General features: G+C 38.3%; 1 protein-coding gene across 4 annotated transcripts in view; it reads left to right on the top strand.

Moving 5' to 3' along the window:
• The first annotated feature begins 9894 nt into the window (after positions 1–9894).
• GSK3B (glycogen synthase kinase 3 beta) overlaps positions 9895–21535 on the top strand; it is a 219960-nt gene continuing 208319 nt past the window's right edge. For all 4 annotated transcript variants that reach the window (XM_037045581.1, XM_037045580.1, XM_037045579.1 and 1 more), the window contains exon 1: positions 9895–10443. In XM_037045581.1, coding sequence (XP_036901476.1) covers positions 10356–10443 — 88 coding nt within the window. In that variant the 5' untranslated portion in view covers positions 9895–10355. The remainder of the gene's footprint in view (positions 10444–21535) is intronic.

Genomic DNA, 21535 nt, shown 5'->3' with positions numbered 1-21535 from the left:
TCCTTTGCTAACCACAATGGAGTTTGATTGGCAAATCATCATTTGGTTATCAGCATGGTATACATCTTCTTCCTAAAGCAAGGTAATCCTAATTTTTACAGAAAACATTTCTTTAGGGAGCATGATGAGGCCTTTTTCATAAGTTGTGACTTGGATGCCAATAAGTTATGGCGTCAACATTCAAGTTCAAGGCAAGGGACCAGTCCTCTAAATGGACATCTGGCAAAAGCACTGAAGTTTGTCCCTAGATTCACTGGGTCCTTGGCCAATTTCCAAAGGGGTGGGGGAATCTATTAGATTGTTTGATAGGTTTCAGCCAGTGTTTAAAATTTGCAACTTTTGACTCATTCACCTTGAAATAATTTTTAGTGTGTCTTTGCCAAAATACGATAGATTACCAATGTTCCTGCAAATGTACAAAATATCAATATGAATTATCTCAATTTAATTTGTATTTTTGCCATGAGGGATATTACAAACTACAGCTTGTTTTTCCATTGCATTAGCAAGTAATACACATCTTAACTTAGAATACATGTCTGTAGGCCAACTCTTGGCTTCCATCATACTGACCTCAAGTTGTCCCTGCAAGACACAATTGGGGTCAGGACAATTTCTGTTTTGCCTCCCCCCAAAACATTAGTATCTTCATATCTTCTTAGTGTATTCTTCCCTACTTCTAACCCTTGATTTTGTTATCTCAATTTTTGTTTCATTTATTCAAAATTGCTCTGCAACCTGAACTTACCTTCATAATTGAGTTTATATACTTATACCTAATGCTAAATATACTATCATTTTGTAGCCTTTAAAAAATTGACATATGGTCTACTGCTTACCCTGTTGAACCATTCTTTCTACTATTTCCATATCTTCATAATCCTTAAAAGTAAGAGACTAAACATCTTTTTTTAAAAGATTTTTTATTTATTTATCTTTAGAGGGGAAGGGAAGGAGAGAGGGAGAGAAATATCAATGTATGGTTGCCTCTCATGAGTCCCCTGCTGGGAACTGGCCTGCCACCCAGGCATTTGCCCTGACTGAGAATCGAACTGTGATCGTGTGGTTCACAGGCCCGCGCTCAATCCACTGAGCTACACCAGCCAGGCTAGTCTTTGTATTTATTTTTACTGGCTGCACAATATGCACTTGATATAACATAACCTACTTAACTATATGTCTGTTATCCAATACTGTTTTCCTTTTTTTAGGTCCAGATCTTATATGCTACATAATTTCAAACTACCTCCAGCTCTCTGAATACCCTGTTACATTTCTGATATGGATAACCTCTTCTCTTTGCCAGGAATGTTCTTCCCTTCCCCCATCTGGAAAACTAATCTTTGTTTAAAATAGTGACCTAAAACATTTTTAAATCTCATACCCTACCAGTAAAAAATTCTTTCACTGTCTATCTTCAATATATTTTGCACATTTACTTGTAAAACATCTACTCTTGTACTGATCTACTCATGATATGCACGAGACATACACAGAAATAAAAACGAAGTGTAAGTTAAAACTTTTAACTATTTAAGGCCCCTCAATTTTTTCATTTGCTACCCTTGCCCCATTATTAACAGTCACAGATTCACAGTCTTTAAACACTTTGGTAATTGTGAAGTTTTCACACTGGCATTGGCTACATCTCAAGCATATTTAAACTTAGCGTAACCTTTGACTTTAACAATAGGGAATGGTAACTTTGTATTTCAAAAATTACTCTTGAGAATTTCAAAGTTTTCAGACCCACTTCTTGTCAAATTAATTAGTTCATTATTGTTTTTAGCCAGTGGTGTCTGATGAAGAGTTCCTACCAAGAGCAGGAGAATGTCAGTTTTGTTATTTTCCATTTGTTGATTTATTCTTGCACTGTTAGTAAAACCTGTAATCTATACTTTACTGGTAGGATCAAATAAAATAATATGACTGGAAATCCACTTAATTAAGCACAAGTACAGTGCTATATTTTGCTGAAAATTAAAAAAAGGAGGGCATCTTGTATTCACAAACCCTTTTGGCTGTAGAGATCTGTCCCCTCCCTTTAGGAGAGCTGTATTGTGAACCATGTGACACCTCTTCCTTTGACATAGGAACTGAAGAAGGATGCCAGTGTCTACCAGTAAATTAACCATTGGAAAGGTAAGTTCTTACTTTTTAAGATTAAAAATAAGTTCTAATAGTGCTAGCACTCCAGATGATCATCCTGAACAATCTCTGGATATATGTAGTAGAACCTCGGTTCTTGAACTTAATTCATTTCAGAAAACTGTTTGAGAAGCAATTTGTTCAAAAACCGTATCTCCCTTGTCTGTCACCTGAGAGATGTTATCATACAGGTATTGGCACGAAAGGATTGTCAGGCAGAGAATTAAGGCCCGAAGTTTTGCTACACAACCGAGACATTTTCTTTTTTCCAGAAACAACTTGGTCAAGAATCAAATTGTTCAAGAATCAAATTGTTCAAGAACCAAGATGGTCAAGAACTGAGGTTTGACTATACACTCAACTTGGAGACAAGTAGTTCCAATACAATTCATAAAACCATCTCTGGGACACTTCTGGGATTTTCCATAGCTGCCCAGATGACCTTATGGTGTTGTCTCTATATGTCTCCACTCTATGAGAGCTCCTCTAAGATCAGAGAAAGATAATAGTTATCTCTGAATAGCTTTGTCTTCTTTGCACTTCTGTAATCCTACAGCCTGGCACAGTGTCCTACAAGATCAGGAGATGAATAAACGCTCACTAAATGGATTTGAGTAAAGTTTCTTTTGGATGATTTTTGAAGGAGAAATTTCAAATGAAGGGATTGAAATTTCAAGGAGAAATAGCAAGCATTAAAGTTAAAAGTTTGAACACCATGTCATAGCTGTGTAAACTTGAGCAACTTACTTGTTTTTCAGTTTACTTAACTGTAAAATAGAAAAAAATTGTACCTTTCATATAGGAAGGTTATAGACCCCAAACACCTAGCACAGTGCCCCGGTGAGTTAACTTCTATTATTGATCAATGGTATAATTTTTATTTTTAATGTAACCTTTATTGTCTTTTTTCCATTACCATTTAGCTCCCTAATACCTTCCTATCCCAGCAATCACCACAGTTACCCATGTCCATGAGTCTTTTTTCCTTTTTGGTTAATTCCTCCACTCCCTAACCTATCCCACCCCTACCAGCTGTCATCTGCTCTCCATCAATGAGTCTGTTTTGCTTGTTTATTCAGTTTGTTTATTAGATTCTATGTATGAGTGAAATCATATGGTAGTTTTCTTTCTCTGACTGGCTTATTTTACTTAGCATTATATTATGTTATTATTATTATGCTAATATTATATTTCCAGGTCTATCCATACTGTTGCACAGGGTAAAGTTTTTTTCTTTTTTATGGCCAAGTAAAATGTCATTGTGTAAATGTCCTGTTTTACCCACTTGTCTGATGATGCACACTTGGGCTGCTTCCATATCTTGGTGATTGTAAATAACACTGCAATGAACACAGGGGTTGTTGTGTTCTCTCAAATTAGTGTTTTGGGTTCCTTCGGATATATTCCCAGAAGTGGGATAACTGGGTCAAAATTATTGGATATATCTCCCCAGGAAAGGGAAACAAAAGAAAAAAAATGGGACTATATCAAACTAAAAAGTTGCTGCACAGCAAAGGAAATCATCAACAAAATAAAAAGACAACCCAGAGGATGGGAGAACATATTTGCTGACATATCTGATAAGAGGTTAATACCCAAAATTTATAAAGTACTTGTAAAACTCAACACCAATCCCCTCAAAAAAAACAAACCACACACAACCTAATGAAAAAAAGGGCAAAGGGCATGAATAGACACTTCTTCAAAGAGGACATACAGATGGCCAATAAACATATGAAAAGATACTCAATGTCACTAATCAGAGATATGCAAATTAAAACCACAATGAGGTATCATCTCACACCTGTCAGAATGGCTATCATCAAAAATCAACAAACAAGTGTTGGCAAGGTTGTAAAGAGGAACCTGTTTGCACTGTTGGTTGGAATGCAGATTGGTGCAGTTACTGTGGAAAGCAGCATGTAGATACCTCAAAAAATTAAAAATTGATAAAAAGGTACAGTTTTTAAAATGGCTCCTGATACCACCACCAAATTAAAAAGCAAACCCATGTTCATTTCTAGTAGTCAATAGGTCACTTCAACTCCCTTACTTTGATGTAACTTGACCCCTTTATATGGTATACTATCAGTAACAGCCCATCTCTTTTTAGCATCAAAGCCTACTCAGGGAGGAAGAAATTTTTGAGGCAGCTTCAGAGCTTTTAAAAATGCCCTGTTTTTCTAGTTCTCCCTTCCATCCAACCCTGAAGTTGCCTCCTTGAGTCCCTCTAAAAGTGCCTGCCTAGCTTCAAGTTATTGACAAAGGGGGCCTCTGTAAGTTTCAGTTATGTTAACTCCTAATCAAATTGAGCAGTTTTACAATGCTACTTCTTTCCTTTCGTTTTTCTGCAGTCTTGCTTTTTTTCTTAAGTATTTTGTTTCTTTTGTAAAGGTGGGAAATAAGACAATGCATTAAAACAATGAAGATCATCAAAATTAGTATTTCCCAACACTTAGATGGATGTCACATATAATTTTATATGTTACTTTTTCATGGAGGGCAGTTATTTAGTAGAAAGAGGCTGAATTCAAGTAGACCCAGATGTAAATCCCATCCCAGCTCTGCCATTTACTAACTGTAATTAGGCAAGGTGGCTGGTGAACTGGGTGGTCCCATACTCATGCACAGCTAAACCAGGAAAAACTGGGGATCGAGACAGACCTCACAACCCAGGGCTCCAGTGCAGGGAAATAAAGCCTCAAAACACCAATTGAAAACACCTGTGGGAGTTGAGGTGCCAGAAGAGATTCCTAGTCTCACAGGAGAGTTCGTTGGAGAGACCTACAGGGTCCTAGAATGTATACAAACCCACCCACAGGCAAATCAGCACCAGAAGGACCCAGTTTGCCTGCAGGAAGCAGCGGAAGGGGTGAAAGGGACTGAAATCGATGGAGAGCACAGCAAGTGCCATTGTTCCCTCTTGGACCACGCCCCCACATACAGCATCACTACCCAGTGACTGGGTTGACCCACCCTGGTGAATACCTAAGGCTCTGCCCCTCATACATAACAGGTGCAATAAGACAAAAAAATGGGCCAAACAGAAGATCAAAGCTCCAGAACAAATACAACTAGGTGATGAAGAGATAGCCAACCTATCAGATGCACAGTTCAAAACACTGGTTGGTGATCAGGATGCTCACAGAACTGGTTGAATTTGGTCACAAATTAGATGAAAAAAAGAAGGCTACACTAAGTGAAATAAAGGAAAATGTACAGGGAACCCAAGAGTGATGGGAAGAAAACTGGGACTCAAATCAATGGAATGGACCAGAAGGAAGAAAAAAACAAACAAACAAACAGAAAAGAATGAAGAAACAGAATTCAAAAAAATGAGGAGAGGCTTAGGAACCTCCAGGACACCTTTAAATGTTTCAACATCCAAATTATAGGGATACCAGAAGAAGAGGAAGAGCGACAAGTGGAAAACTTGTTTGAACAAATAATAAAGGAGAACTTCCCTAATCTGGCAAAGGAAATAGACTTCCAGGAAGTCCAGGAAACTCAGAGAGTCCCAAAGAATTTGGACCCATGGAGGAACACACCAAGGCACATCATAATTACATTAATCAAAATTAAAATGAAGGAGAGTATCCTAGAAGCAGCAAGAGAAAAGGAGACAGTCACCTACAAAGGAGTTCCCATCAGACTGTCAGCTGATTTAGACAGAGACCTTCCAGGCAAGAAGGGGCTGGAAAGAAGTATTCCAAGTCATGAAATCCAAAGACCTACATCCAAGATTGCTCTATCCAGCTAAGCTTAAAGTGCTTAGCAGCTAAGCAGATAAAGTGCTTCTCAGATAAGGTCAAGTTCAAGGAGTTCATCATCACCAAGCCCTTATTATATGAAATGTTAAAGGTACTTATCTAAGGAAAAGAAGATAAAAAACATATACAGTAACATGACAGTAAATTCACAATTATTAACAACCACACCTAAAACAACAGAACAAACAACTAGAACAGGAACAGAACCACAGAAATGGAGATCACATGGAGGGTTAGCAACAGGGGAGTGGGAGGAGGAGAGGGGGGAAAGGTACAGAGAATAAGTAGCATAGACGATAGGGAGAAAATAGACAGGGGGAGGGCAAGCATAGTATGGGAAATGTAGAAGCTGAAGAACTTATGACCCATGGACATGAACTAAAGGGGGGAATGTGGGTGGGAGAGGGTATGCAGGGTGGAGGGAAATGAAGGGGGGAAAATGGGACAACTGTAATAGCATAATCAATAAAATATATTTAAAAATAGATAAAGTGAGGTATACTGGAGGGGTGTGAGGACTATGTTTGTGAGCAAAGTATGAAGTAAAGGCTAAGAACAGAGAATCTGAATCCTGGTTCTTCTCCTTTAGTTCTGTGGACTTAGTAAGTTCATAAACTGCCCCTTAGTTTCTTCATCTGAAAAGAAGTGATAACAGTACTTGTGTCATAAAATTATTATAAATTTGAGACAGCATGTGTAAAGCACTTAAGAACAGTGTCTAGTACATTGTAAACATTCAGTAAATATTAACTGTTAAAATTATTATAAACCAGTAAGTGGGAAGGTGGAGTAAGAATTTCAAAGTTCAGAGAAATAATCATTGAATATTAATTTCATTACTTTTGTATTATCTCATAAACTTCTCCCTCCTCAAATCCTAATTGCAGACTGAAATACCTCTTTCTTCCTATAAAACTTCCCTGTCTTGGTGAGATTTTTGAAAAAAATAGCATCAGTCAAAATATTTGAAGGCAGCAACAGTAAAGGTACTAACCATAGCCTTAAGGTAGATGGGTTTTGTATTTTATTATATGCAGAATAGCCATATTTCCAATTTGTAAAACCTAAACCTTTGTTACTCACTTTCCTAGTGGTATAATTGCGAGTAAGAATTAGGGTAAAGAGGAAGGCATGATTTAAAGCTTTGCTTCAAAGCATTTTAGACTAGTGATAAAGGCCTTTCACGATTAATAGTTTGCACGGAGAGGCAACAGTCACCTGATAAAAATTGCCAAGTACTGTTTGCTTTTAACATTCTTTACTCTTGTCCATGACGTCTAGAGAACGCATGCGCTCTCTCTAATGCAAAGAACAAGAGCCTCTACTACTCTTGGGCTATAAAACCTACGTTCAGGTTTGAGATTACAAATTGATAGCATGTTGGCCACATTTACCCCAGGATGTTTTAGTTTGCCCTTCGTAGTTATGAAGTTATGGTTACCAACATTTAAAAACAGAGAGATTTCTCACAAAAATCCAGCTTTAGGGTTTCTCTTGGGAAATAAAAAAAAGAATTATCTAGGAACACTGGACCCACATTCCTGAGGGCAACAATCTGCTGGAGCTGAACAGCTGCTCCCTTCAGTTACAGCATGGACACTTCAATTTGCCACATTCCCTATCATTCCTCATTGTCTTGTACCAGGCCGATTTCCCTCATTTGCGTCCCTTTTCTGGACCCCGTAGACCTGTCTGCAAACCCTCGCGACACCTTTCTTGCCTTCTACCAAAACTTATTCAGTCCCCCCATTAGTTCTTCTAACCAATAGCTAGGTGATAGGACTAGCTCTAGGTATTTCTACAACTGCTTTATGAAGATAGTATCCTATTGAGAAGTGACCCCGCAGGTGGAAATCACAAGCACCACAGGATTACACTCAGGACAAGTGCTCACTCATTCTTTTTCTGCTATCCTAATGTAGCTATACCTCGCTGTCCTCAGGCAAACCAAAAAAGCTGGTTTCTGTACGAGGAGCACCAGCTTATACCTACCTAGACAATACTTTGATAGATCACTCTAGTTCCAAAGGGCCAAAAACTACTAAGGCATATTCTGACTCCCGGTTTCCTTGGAGAATTCAGGATATCCGGCCTGACGGAATTTCCCCTCACCTGATTTCGGGGCCCGTTTTACGATAGAAGTCGCGCCCTAGAAGCGCGCGCATCCAGTGTGAGCTCATCTCCCAGGGGCGTTTCCAGGCCGGCCCTGCCGCGCTCACTAGGAGCCGTCGGCCTCATTTCTAATCAATGGTTCCCGCGAGCGGGAGGGGCGCGACAACCCAGGGGCGCTGCTGCCCTCTCTGAAAGCTTTGTTCCCAGTTTAGAGGCCGAGAACTCGCTCCCCGCCAGAAAGGCGCTCTGCCATCCGTCTGGCCCTTTCGGGGAGGACGCCGGCACTTGGGACGCGCTATACCTGGCGGAGGGGAGTCTTGAGCGCACAGAATTAGCCGCGCCCCTCCTGGAGCCTCGAGTAGGTAGGGAGCGCCCCCTAAATCCTCTGCTCGCCCGAGTGCTGCGAGCCCAGCCCCGCCGACCGCAGCAGTTTCAAACCGCCTGTGTGAAGAGCCCGCGCTCCCTAGTAGCGGTTTCCACACACGGTTAGAGCAGCCACAGGCGAACCCATCAGTCTGCTACGACTCAAGGCGAGCTTCCCCGAGCTCCCGGGACCAATGCCGAAGGCCGAGGACCAATCACACTACAGCTAGGTCTTGCGATTGGACAGTAGTGAGTGCCGATTGGCTACCGCTGGGGGTTTCGGCCTCCCTCCCTTTCCCTTTTGCCCCAACTCCAGGTCCAAAGCTTCAGGCCAATGAGAAGGCACTTTATAGAAGCCCTCCCCTTGCTTTCTTCTTCTCCCCACCTTGGCAAGGGAGAAGATGTTCTGACTGGCCAGATTGTCCTCGGAAGCCCCCTTCCATTTACCAATCGCCGACAGAGACACACTCCCAGGGGAGTTTTTGGCCAATTACAAAGCGGTCGCGGGGCCCAGTAGTGCTGTTTCACCGACGCCCCCGGGGTTTCTTCGTCCTTAACGCTTCAAGCGTTTTTATTGAGGACCAGCGACGCTGATTGGCCACTGTTATCATCGTGGAATTTCTTTTTTAGCCAACTACAGAATAAGGCGAACGCACCTCGTTATTCGGGCATCTTCGGTATTTTCCGCTCTTTGGGCGTGGATTTCCAGCGACACATTCTAATTGGGTCCCTAGGTCGATCGGGTTTTTCCGGGATAAGCAGCTAACAAACGACGTCTGTGATAGGCTCAGCTCCGGCTTCGGCTCCCCAACTGAAGCGGACGGGCGCGGGGTTCGGCCGGCGATTCCCAGACGCCTGTTATGCGGGCGGCGCGCTGGGCGGTGTAAGACGGGTGGGGGAGGAAGGAGGCGGAGGAAGAGTAGGAGGGGGGAGGAGGCGTGGGGAAGAGTTACGCGGCTGCGCAGACGGCGCTCCTCACACAGAGCAGCCCCTGACCCGGGCGAATGCGGGATTGTGCTGCTGCCGTCGCCGTCCGGGCCGAGTGACAAAGGAAGGAAGGAAACAAGGAGGAGCTGGCCCCATAGACGCTGACAGGACTCCGGGCTAGGGGCAAAGCGCGGACACTTCCCGAGTGGGCACCGAGCAGAGGCGAGGAGGGCGGCCGCGCTGGTCCGGTGGACGGGGGAGGGGGCCCCGAGGGACGGAAGCGGTTGCTGGGTTCCCATGTCCCCGGCGTATGGGGAGCAGTCGAGGAGCCGCTGCTTGGGGTCTGAAGGGAGCTGCCTCCGCCGCCGCCATGGCCGCTGGATACAGCCGCCGCCTGCAGCTGCTCCTGGCGCAATGAGGAGAGGAGCCGCCGACACCGCCCGCCTCTGACTGACTTGCGACTCCACCGCCCTCCAGCTCGCCGGGCCCCCGCCGTCAGCCCTTCGGATCCCGCCGCTGCCGGAGCCGCAGCATTTCCCGTCGCATCGGCGAACCACCCCCTCCCTCTCCCTCCCTCCTTCCCATCCCCCTTCTTTTCAAGCGTGAGACTCGTGATCCTTCCGCCGCTTCCCTTCTTCATTGACTCGGAAAAAAAATCCCCGAGGAAAATACAATATTCAGAGTACTTATTTTCAATCAAGTGTTTACCCCATTTCGTGTGATATATATATTTTTAGGATTTTCCTTCCTCCCTTTTCTCCCCTCCAAGAAAAGGGAGGGGAAAGAATTGTATTTTTTTCCCCAGCTCCAAATCATCTATATGTTAAATACCCATACTGATCAGTCTTGAAGAAGAAACACATCGCTCGTTGTATTTTAATGTATATACAAAAGGAGTAAAAAGCCAAGAGTACGAAGTCTTTTTCTTGTGGGAGAACTTAATGCTGCATTTGTCACAAACGTAACACCCCAACATAAAACAAAAGGAAGAAAAGGAGGAAGAAAGGAAAAGGGTGATTCAGGAAGAGAGGAATCATGTCAGGGCGGCCCAGAACCACCTCCTTTGCGGAGAGCTGCAAGCCAGTGCAGCAGCCTTCAGCTTTTGGCAGCATGAAAGTTAGCAGTGAGTATTGATTTTATTTTACACCCCCTTTCCACCTCATCTTCAAAGAAGAAACCTTGAAGTCCCAGGATGTTAAAATTTTAGGCCTTCTGACACAACAGTCAGAGGTAATGGAAGTAGGCAAAAACCTGTCTTCAGTCAAGGATGAGACAGCTCCCTCTTTTCTCCTCCCACATACACCCTCCACCGGTCTCATTAACCTTGAATTGAGAGAATATGGTTTTTGTTTGGATATTTGGTTTGAAACTTTTTTCTTTACTTTCCTTGCCTTTGGTAGCTTTATTAAGTGCTTGAGTATTAAAATACTGATGGAAGTGCTTACTTGCTCATCCTTTTGAGTAAGAGGACGAGACTTGATTCATAAACCATTAAGTATTTTTGCTTAGTTTATATCTTTTGGAATGAGGGATATTTGCGGAGACCTGCTTTAGTTAGCTCAGGTCTCAGGGGTTATAGTTTTATATGCTTAATAGAGAGACTGAGTGTTACAGTCTTTTAACATTTCTTTTTTGTTTGTATGACTGACTATACGAAGTATTTGGTCTTAATCCTGAGATGAACTTGCTTAGTAACCAGCATTCGCACTGGGAGGCGAGCATCCATTCCTTCCTTTACAAGGGGCTGGTGGGAGCTGCCGATACCCAGTCGCAGTAGTATCTCTACGTGCATTGTTTAAAATTGTTATCTTTGATAACAATTGTTCAATATGTTATCTTTGAACCTTCCCGTTTTGACATTACCAGTCTACCACTATATAATGCTTAATCAGAAGGTAATTCGGAAGTAAGTACAGTTTTTTATTGAGGTTTGTATTGTCATGTTGCCAAATGCTAAGTTGAATGTTGTTAGTAACTTGTCATTTAAGTTTAATTTTGGGGTGCCATTGCATTCCGTACTTGTTAAATGATCTAGAGGTCAGGGGGTCCCTTCTTAGGATAATTAAAAATACTCTTGCATTGGTTTCCTGTCACATTTAGATAAAGCTGTGGATTTAGTTGTGAGAATATTGATTTAGACTTTTCCATCATAGGTTTTGCAGAAGGCTGCGCGGCCCTGGATATTGTAGGAATATTTGGACTGTGTTCATGGTTGTTTATAGAGTGTATGTACTCTTGTCCCAGATTGGTGCTGAAAAATCTGTGTTCCTCAGATGATTGGCGTACTGAGTATCCAGTGTTTCAGTGTATCTGTGGATCTTTACGTGCTATTTAATGACAGTTTACTTAAACATACTTGCAGAATTTGATAAAAATTGTATTATTCCATGAGAAGGGTGCATGATAAAGGCAAAGACAAACTATTTTGTTGCCTAGAAGAAGAGAACTGAAAAACTGAGATTTTTTTAAGTATATGCTGTTATGTGAAATTGATTATATTCTTAAGCAACATAAAATGACTTTAACTCAAGATTTCAATTCATGATGTCTTTTGACACTTGCTTGGAACAGGGTAGTTAGTCTAAGGTAATTGAATGGGAGATTATTTTTGAAAGTTAATTTTGGATGGGAGGGTGGAGTGACTAGTACAGAGTGCAGCCTATGTGAAGAGGGAAGGCTGATGGTGCATCTTTCAGGGAAGGGTGAAGCTATCTAAGCATTTCATGGGGTCATTTGAATGGAATATTTTAAAATTCTGGGGTAGTTTTCAGCAATGATGAAGCAAATCCTATAATAGCTACTTAAGAGCCTCTTGTGGTACTGGAGTGTTTGTTTTTTCATCTTGGTAATATAGTTTAAAAACCACTTGAAATCAATTTTGGGTAATTAATTTATTAGATCTACTCCAGAGAGCAAAATAAAATAGCTTATAACGTTAAATTTTTTACTTCTTTTTCCCCCAAGATTTTCTTTGAAAATGACTCCTTAATTTTTCATAGTATGGATGTTGACTTTTGTAAAGTATATAGGTTAAAATATTTAATTTTCTATTACCATATAAGTAAACTTAACATTTAAAAAAGTTGGAGTTCAGTGCTAATTGTATTTGACAACCTTGACTTTAAGGACATTTTAGAAGAAAGGAGAATTGTTGAGTATTTGTTAGTATTCTAGTGTTCTAGGGAACCCCTGTTCAAAAGAGAGATACATAAGAAATTGTGATCCTTGGTCTCAAAAGCCATTTAGTAGTACAGGGGGTTTGGGGGACAAAAATGTGAAAACAATACCAAGATGACTGCAAGATTATGAATATAGATACAATGCTTTGTTCAGAAGGACAAAGAATAAAGGAGTAAGGTAAATGGGTTGGAGAGGGAAGACTTTCTGCAGAGTTGTGTTTAAAGACAGGTGTTAAAGGAGGCAATAACTTCAATTGATAGAGAAACATCGAGGATTCAGATGGAAAGAATGGACAGAGGCACAGAGATGGTGAGTTTTGTACAGTAGGGAAAAAATAATTTTTGTATTTACCAAGCAAGTTCGTAAATCTGAATTAAAGCAAAATCAGAGATGGAATTTGAGAAATGAAACATCAGCAGATGGAGGGTAGAGGGGACCTGTAAGAGTTTGGTTGAGATTCAAGAGAGATTGGAATTTGCTGTAGATGACTGAACCAAGATATTGAAGATGATTTGGGCAGCTGAGTTGATGGATTAGAGTTAGAGCAATTAGAGCCCTTTTAGGGAGATAGTAAAAGGCATGTTGTGAATCATGAGGTAATATAAAGTAAAATGTGAAAATGGGATGAAAAGAACACATGTGAGAGAACAGTGTGAATGAAAAACTGGCAGGACTTTGGGTTGGATTGAAGGGGAGTACTTGGGAAGGAGTCAGGAGTTAAAAATAAATTCTGATGTTATTGGTCTGGAAGACTTGACTGCAAATTATATTGTTGATTGTAATGGGAAAGTTGAGAAAGTGCTGAGATGAGAGGGTAGATGAGTTCACTTTGTAAAAATTTTACATATAGTAGGTTCCCTTGGAATTCAGCAGACAGCATTGGTTACTGGCAATGATATTTAACTTTTCAGCCTATTACTTGCACAGTTTCTAATTTTTCTACACCTAAAAATATCAGATTTATTTTTGGAAGTAGTAAACTAAAGTTTTTTATTTAAATGCTTTCCATTAAATTTCTAAAAAAGGAAATAAATTTTCATGTATATTAAGGAGCTCCTCACTTGAAACTTAGTTATAATATTCCATGGTTGTTTATTCAGAAACAGTGAAAATATTTTTTTTTGCACTGAAAATAATTTTTTGCAGTGATTTTAAAATTTCAGATATATAGCCTTTAATCTTTGGTGTAACTTAAAATTTGTTTTTCATAAATGTGGTTGTTCTCAGGTAAACCTCACATTAAAAATAATGGTAATAATAAAAGCAACCTTCACTTGGTTTGTGAAGGGTTCAGAAATTAAAAGTTGATTTTATAACAAGTAGTTTTGACTTTTGTTAAGTATTCATCATAAGTTTAAATATTGTATTTGAAATATATTTTTGTTTACTGTGGTGAAGCCAACATTTCTTTTTTGTTTATGTCCAGATTCAGATGTTATTAAATAAGTGTTAATAGCTATATAGTCCCTGTGTAAATTATTGATACTGTACTCAAAATAGAGGAAATAAGCGACTGATGATTTTGGTTAAAGCAATACTAATAACTCTCTTTGGTACACTGTTGGTCAAAACTAATTGCCTAGTCTTAAATAAAACATTTGGAAATAGGAAACTAAGTTGAGTATTATTTCCTCATATAAAACATTTTTAGATCAATTTATTTTAGAGAATGATTGATGGTATTTGTGTATTTTGTGTGTTTAGTCATACGGTGATTAAAACCAAAGAATAGGTGGCAACTTAGAATTCCTCTATTCCCAAGGAAGCATAATAATCTGTTTGTGACATCCAAAAATTAGGTATTAGAGTTTAGCCAGTTTCTAGATTATCCATGTTGATGGGGGAGAGTGTTCATGTGTGAAACTGAAAAGTAGAACCTTACTTCATTTCTTTCCCAACTACATTTTTCCAGAGTTTTTAATACACTAAGACTTACTTATGAGAATTGCATTTTCTCTTGCTGCATGCACCTGTGGGTGACTAAAAAAGGGAACCCAGAGATTCACAGATCAATTTGTGGTCGATTGGGAATTGCATTTACAAAGTGAGGTGACATCTCATTTCACTGGAATGGCTGAACTGAAAATTAGTACTTGCACCCTATGCTTTCTTCCCCTTGTTTTGGACTTGAGTTGCAGGTGTGAGATACTGTTTTGGAGAAGTTTACAGAGTTTTTTGTAAGTGTCAGCAGATTCTGAGTTGGGGAAACTTGTTTTTCCAGACTCATTAAGTGTGTGCTTAATGTATAGAGAAGGCTATGTGTGAAACATGCATGTGCTGACACTGGTGCCACAGTGCCACACTTTTTAATAAGCATTTGTTAGAGTGCTAGTGTGCTTATTTTTTAATAAGACTCATGGGATTGTGAGAGAGGGATGGTAATAGGCAGGCTATGAGATTGCGATATCATTTATGATGCTCCACCCTACAATGGAGAACGGAGGGGCAGATCGCATGGGCGTGGCAGGAGTAGATGTTAGTATTAACAGGACTAACCTGATCTCCCAGATATTGTATTGTAGTAATAAGAACATAATCACTATGAGTATATGAATTTGTTGGAATGTGTAGCATCATTTTCTAGTTTTCTTTGAGGAGGTGTGTGAAAAAGGAATCTTTCATGATTTCAAGTATAGAAGTATTTTCATGATTCATTGGTTTTAAAGTAGAAATTACAATCTTTGTTCCTGTCTTGAGTGGCACAAATCTTCCTTGATTATATAAATGTTTTGAAATTGGTTAAATGTGATGTAGAAATGTATATTTATATGAAGATCTATGTGAATAGAACAGCAAGGAAAAACTGACAGTAGAGATAAAGACGATTTGTTTTCCCAAGAGTTTCCTATCATTAAGTTGATGTACCAAAGTGATATTATTCTATTTTCTTTATCATTGAATTTTTATGTTTGTTTTTTGAAAATGCATTAATACTCAGCAAATAATGGACATTCAGTAAGTAATGTCAGTATATACTTGTTTTTGTAATATATTTGGTGCAAGATAAAAAAGTAGAATTTTGTTGATTTGGAGTTTAGTTTACAGTTCCCCTTCCCACTTTGCTTATGTTTTGGGGAGAAAGGTTTCCTTTCAGAGGGTGTGCAAGTTAAAAAATTGTAATTGGTTCAGTCTTACATTTTTGTGTTGAATAGTTTTCTTAGAAGCATTTCTGTTTGATCAGATTGAGGCAAAATGATAAATTTTTGTAACTAATTCTGCTAGACCAGTTTTCCTTTTGTCTCCAGGGTACCCTGCCCAACAATGGCACAGATGTGAATCCTTAATGTGTTCCCTCATTAACATAGTCTATAGTGGTTAATTTCTTGATTGTCCTTTCAGATCAGTCTAATAATAAAAAGTGAACATTTCTGACAAAGGAGTACTTGTTTCTCTAGAAACTTGTATTTTAGGTGATGGTATAATTTAGATGAATTTACAGGTTTGGGATTGGCTAGGCGTGCTCTAAAGCCAGAGAGGTGGTGGGTACAAGACAAAAATATTAGTTACATTGGCGCAAAGCAGTAACATTACCACTACATTTTTGCATTACCATTAATTGTATCATGTTGGAATCCTTGGCTTAGAAAGCTAAAAATAAACAGGTTACTTTAATAGAAAGCATTAAAGTACACTAAAGTGAATTAATGATAACATGATTGACGTGCAACATGCCTATTGAATGCTTATTATGTATTCAGTACTCTGCCAAATTCTTCACTTGCAGTATCTTGTTTAATTATTACAACAGTTCTACAAAGTAGCTAATACTATTATTATCCCCACTTTAAAGGTGAGGTAAATGAGAATTAGAAAGGTGAAACAACTTGTCCATGGTTACCTGGCCAGGAAGTTGCTCCATTAGAATTTAAACCCAGGCATTCTGATTCTAGAGCCCCTGCTCTTTATTTGTGTGCTATATAGAGAATGGATTGCTGTTATCTTAACACTTGGATTCCAGAGATAAGCTAAAATGCCTTTTACTTTTAGGGCAGTCTTTTCATTGATAATTTAGCAGTGACTATGCAAGACTTTTCCTTTTGAAATTAGTTTCTGGCTTGCATGTTAGCGGTTACAGCACTTAAATACTTACAGTTATATTGGGAAAAAATCCTCAATTATTTTAAGATTGCAGGGAAAACTTAAGACGAACATTGAAAGTGATAATATTAGGGCTTATGGCAGCACAAAAAGAAAAGTAATATATGCTTTTTTCGTTTTTTTTTTAATGTTCATTCAGAGCACTGGTTTTTATTGAAGAGTACTTGAAAAGTAGATTGCTTGGAAGTTAATCTGGTGTATGTATGTATTTATTTATATTTCCAGGTAATACTAGAATGTTAGTTTCCACATTAGCCATTATTAAGGATTGTTTCTCTCCATTTCTTCTTGTAGGTTGTATAGTGTTTTAAGAGTCCTATATAGTCCTCCTTTTAATAATTGACAGGAAACTTCATGAAGGCTTTTGTTTTTGTTTTTCCCATTATATGTGTACAACCAATGAAGTAGTCAAGTATCAGACATTTGTTAGGTCTGGAACTGTGAGCCTTTAGGTTTTTTGTTTGTTTGTTTGTTTGTTTTTAAGAATAATAGCTATGCATCAGTGTGGAATCGGAATTGGGTTATTTGGAATATCACCTTTTGGGAGTCAGGAAATAAACAAAAAGCAGCTGAGCAGCTGAAATCCCCAACTAGTGCATACATTTTACCCATAGGTTGGTTTTTAGCCTTTTATTTAAACTTGTTTTTTAAAACACATTTTTATTGATTGATTTTAGAGAGAGAGGAAGGGAGAAAGAGAGAGAGAGAGAGAGACAGATAGAAACATTGATTTTGTTGTTCACTTGTCATGCATTCATTGGTTGATTCTTGTATGTGCCCAGACCGGGGATCAAACTCCACAACCTTGGTGCATTGGAACAACATTCTAATCAACTGGGCTACCTAGCCAAGACCTATTTAAACTTTTTTATTATTATCTAACACATTCTTCTAATTCATTAAGTTGCCTGCTTCTCTAAGCTGCAAATTAGAAGGGGATAAGTGGATATTGATGTTAAGTATTATACCTGCTAAAAAGAATGGGCAAACAATTCAGGATAACAAGCATATTGGGATTACTGAGTGTAGGCTCACACAATTTGGGGGGAAATCACTCTGATAATTGTTCAAAATGTTGACTTAGAGAAGGTTAGTTTATACACTTCACACTTGCAAAAGGGCAGGAGTCAGGAAAGTCTCTTCTGGCTAGCTGGGGTTCTGTAATATCTTGTCATTACATCAAACAGTCTGAATTTGTTGGTCACTGAAGTGATGAGGAAGAGAACTGGGTCATCTCATCTCTGGTTGACCAATTCTAGGTGAATTTCAGTGATTTGGATAATGGTACTAAAATCTTCAGTATGCTGGCCCAGAATATTGTCTCCAACTCTTTTCTTCCATTGTCCATCTGTATTTATTACTCAGACACAGCATTTTATCTGTGTCTATTTTTTTTCTTCTGTGGCATATATGGAATCTCTTTTTGGATTTTTACCTATCCATATTTTCTGTTTGTGGAATATTTGAAGGCACTATATGGAGTTATTTAAGCTTTCTTATGAATTATGATTGGCCATTAGAGAGCAACTACCAAATACACCTACGACCTGTGTAATGAGAATTGAAAAGGTGCAGCGTATCTTAACTGTTGATCTGAAGTAAAAAGGACAGTAATGACAAAGTACTTTTTTCTCTTTTGGAGGTTTAAGAAATTCCTAGGGGTTTAATTGTCTAGTTTAACTTAAAAGGTTGTATTTTCAATTTCTTTCTAAAGAAGGCTCACCTATTTTTAAAAAATGTGACTCCCTCCACTTCCCCTTGTTCCTTAAAATCAGTTAGTTCATTTAAATTAACCATTGTCTTTATGACTTGTGTTGAAGTTATTGAGCTAAGTCAAATTACTGCTCTTAGATTTGAGTTTGTAGAGGACAATACCTGATTGTTTGGAGGTACTGAAGTTATACCTGTCATCAGACTTGATTATATTATACTTCATTTGCTGTTCTTTTGGCATTTCAGAGCTTTGACACTATACACATGATTTCAACTCTGCAAGGAAGTGGGGCTCTTTGAGTTGGTAGGGTTTCATAATTGCATATATATGTATCAATATATCAAATTTACATAATATACATAATAGCAATCACTAAATACCATATTTTGCTGCATATGATGCATTCCTGTGTACAATGTGCACCCACATTTTGTACGTATCATACACAGTTTATTATACCCATTGCATGTCATCATTGTACCCATGTATAATATGCATTCTTACTTTTCCCTCACAAATTTGGGCAAAAAGGTGTGTGCATTATACATGGCAAAATATGGTAGTAATTGGATGCTGTGTGATAAAGCTATGTGCTTATTTATACATGAGGTCTGTCCGGAAAAAGTCTAGCCATTGTTAATAATAATAAGAACTTGTTTGCACAACATCCATGTAACCTGGCAGCCAAGAGGAATGGACTGGAATGTGCATGTATGCACAGTGATGACTTGAGTGAGCTGTTGATTGAGCATGTGTACTGTGTGGCCATTGCATTCAAAAGGGGCGAGGAGAGCAATGAATCTACAACAGATATTGCCATAACTGAAATTCCTTTGAAACGGAAAACCATTGATGAAATTCAGGACGATATGATGGAGTAGCTGATGGTGATTGGGAGAACTGTGTGAGGTCCCAAGGTGCCTGCTTTAAAAGGGACTGAGGCATCAGTCCTCTGATGTACAATGTTTCTTATATCTTGTATCTTCTTCAGTAAATGTTTCTATTTTCCTATTACATGCCTGGATACCTTCTGGGCAGACCTCATATTTTTGCTCTAAGAAATAGAATTTACTCACACAATTCAAAATTTAAAAGTTATTTAGTAATGTCTTTGTCTGCTCCTGTTCTATAAGTACCAGCTCCCTTTCTTGGAGACAGCCAGCATTCCAAATCCTTAGATATCCTTTCATAGATAATCTGAATGTTTACCGGTTACTTCTAATCTGGAATTATATTTTGTACATACATACCTAAATTAACACTGGCTTTAGCATAAGAATGTTAGAATTAAAACTATTTAAATCAATTACTCTAGAAAATTTCATCACTAAATCTAAATGTTTTAGATTCTTAAACCCTTATTTTTCTGAATGTGCATTAGATAGAGCGAAGTTGAGAGGATCCGTCTCATGGCAAAAAAAGGTAAACTGCTAATAGTCATAAGCAGTGAACACTTAGTCGCACATTTAAAATACTTCCCACTGTGTATTTGAAAAATGATACGTAGTGTTAAGTAGATATTTTTGTTGTTAAGTAGATGTTTTTGCTGGAAATAGTTGTTTTATTTTATGGTAAAGAAAAAGACAATGTATTTTTTTCTCATAACTTTCCATTTTTCTAACATCTTATATGAGAAAACCTGTTCTCTTGAGAGAGAAGTACAGAGTGTGTCAATGTCAATGAAGCCTGTGCCTTTTACCTCTTTGAGAGCAGTTTCATTCTCATAAACCAAGCACAAGCACTCCTTAGATATTTTTTAAAAATTTTATTTTTACAAAGTAACACATTCATGTTATTAAAAGACATCAAATAGTGTACAAAGTCTTTTTATGGAAGCTAGTCTTCTGTCCCCGAGTTTTATTTCTCAGGAGCTGCTTCCTCTAGTAGTTTTTGTTATATTTTTAATTAGTATACTCTTTGTTTCTTAAAATTATTTGTAGATATTTATTGCCTTCTCATTATGGAAGATACTATTTATTATCATTTTCATTTCCCTTTTGCTATCATGCTAATATAATTACCACTATTTTTAGTTAAGTCATTATGTAAATTATAATTCAACTAAATACTCAGTATCTAGATAATAAGCTGTAATACTCAGTATGTAGATAATCAGTATTCTTAGCAGAAGCAAGTAGTATACAATGATCACATTTCTTTTTAAAAACAGCTTTATAAAAAACAAAGCAGCTTCAGTGAGATATAATTCACATACTGTAAAATATTCATTTAAAGTCGTGGAGTTCTGTGTTTTTTAGAATATTCTCAGAGTAGTGCAACAGCTATAACAATTTAATTTTAGAATATTATTTACTACCCCTAAAAGAAACCCGGTACCCATTTTCAGTCGTTCCCCATATTCCTCTTCCTCCCAGCTCTAGGCAGCCACTAACTTATTCTTTGTTTCTATGGATTTTCCTATTCTAGACTGTTCCTATCATATATCAAATGAAATCATATAATATGTGACCTTTTGTGACTGACTTCTTTTACTTACCATGTCTTCCAGGTTCATTAATGGTATTTATCAGTAATTTATTCCTTTTTATCACTGAATAATATTTCATTATATGGAAATATGGAAATACAGCTGTTTGTTTATCCGTTCATCATTTGATGAACACTTGGTTTGCTGTCTCCTTTTGGCTGGTATGAATAACGAACATTTGTGAACAGTTGTTTGTGTGGACACATTTTCAGATCTTCTGGATATATACCTAGTAGTGGAATTGCTAGGTTGTATGGTAATTCTATTTAATATTTTAAGGAACTATCAAACAGTTTCCAAAGTGACAATCATATTTTTTCCTTTATTTTTAATTAAAAAAACTTTATTGTTGCCATTTATCTTTTCCTGCCCCGTTTGCAGTTATCATAAGTTTGATTGAGTTTTTTCCCCCTTAAATTTTATTAGGCATTCTCTAGATTCTGCCCCACCACCTCTTCTTTTCCTGGAACGTCCTTTTTCCTAGAGTTCTTGTCCTACTGCTGGGATCTGGCCTTGTTGTTCTCCAGGTCTCACTGTACAGCTGTCATCTTCTGAATTCTTTCATTCCTCTTTAGTGCCCACTCTCCTATTTCCTAGATCCCATGTCGTAGTGTCACTGAGTAGTTCTTATCTAACATAATCTCATGATATCAGCCAACAGTGCCCAGAGCATTAACTACTTGGTAAATGTATCTGGAAAAGTTGTTAGTTGGTTGTTTTTTCTACATTTGCTCC

This window comes from Sturnira hondurensis, unplaced genomic scaffold (assembly GCF_014824575.4).
Source record: "Sturnira hondurensis isolate 20B ecotype Veracruz unplaced genomic scaffold, ASM1482457v3 Scaffold0004338, whole genome shotgun sequence".
In the NCBI taxonomy this organism is placed as follows: Eukaryota; Metazoa; Chordata; class Mammalia; order Chiroptera; family Phyllostomidae; genus Sturnira; species Sturnira hondurensis.
Note: the sequence above shows the minus strand (reverse complement) of the source record. Positions and strands in the feature narration are given on the sequence as shown.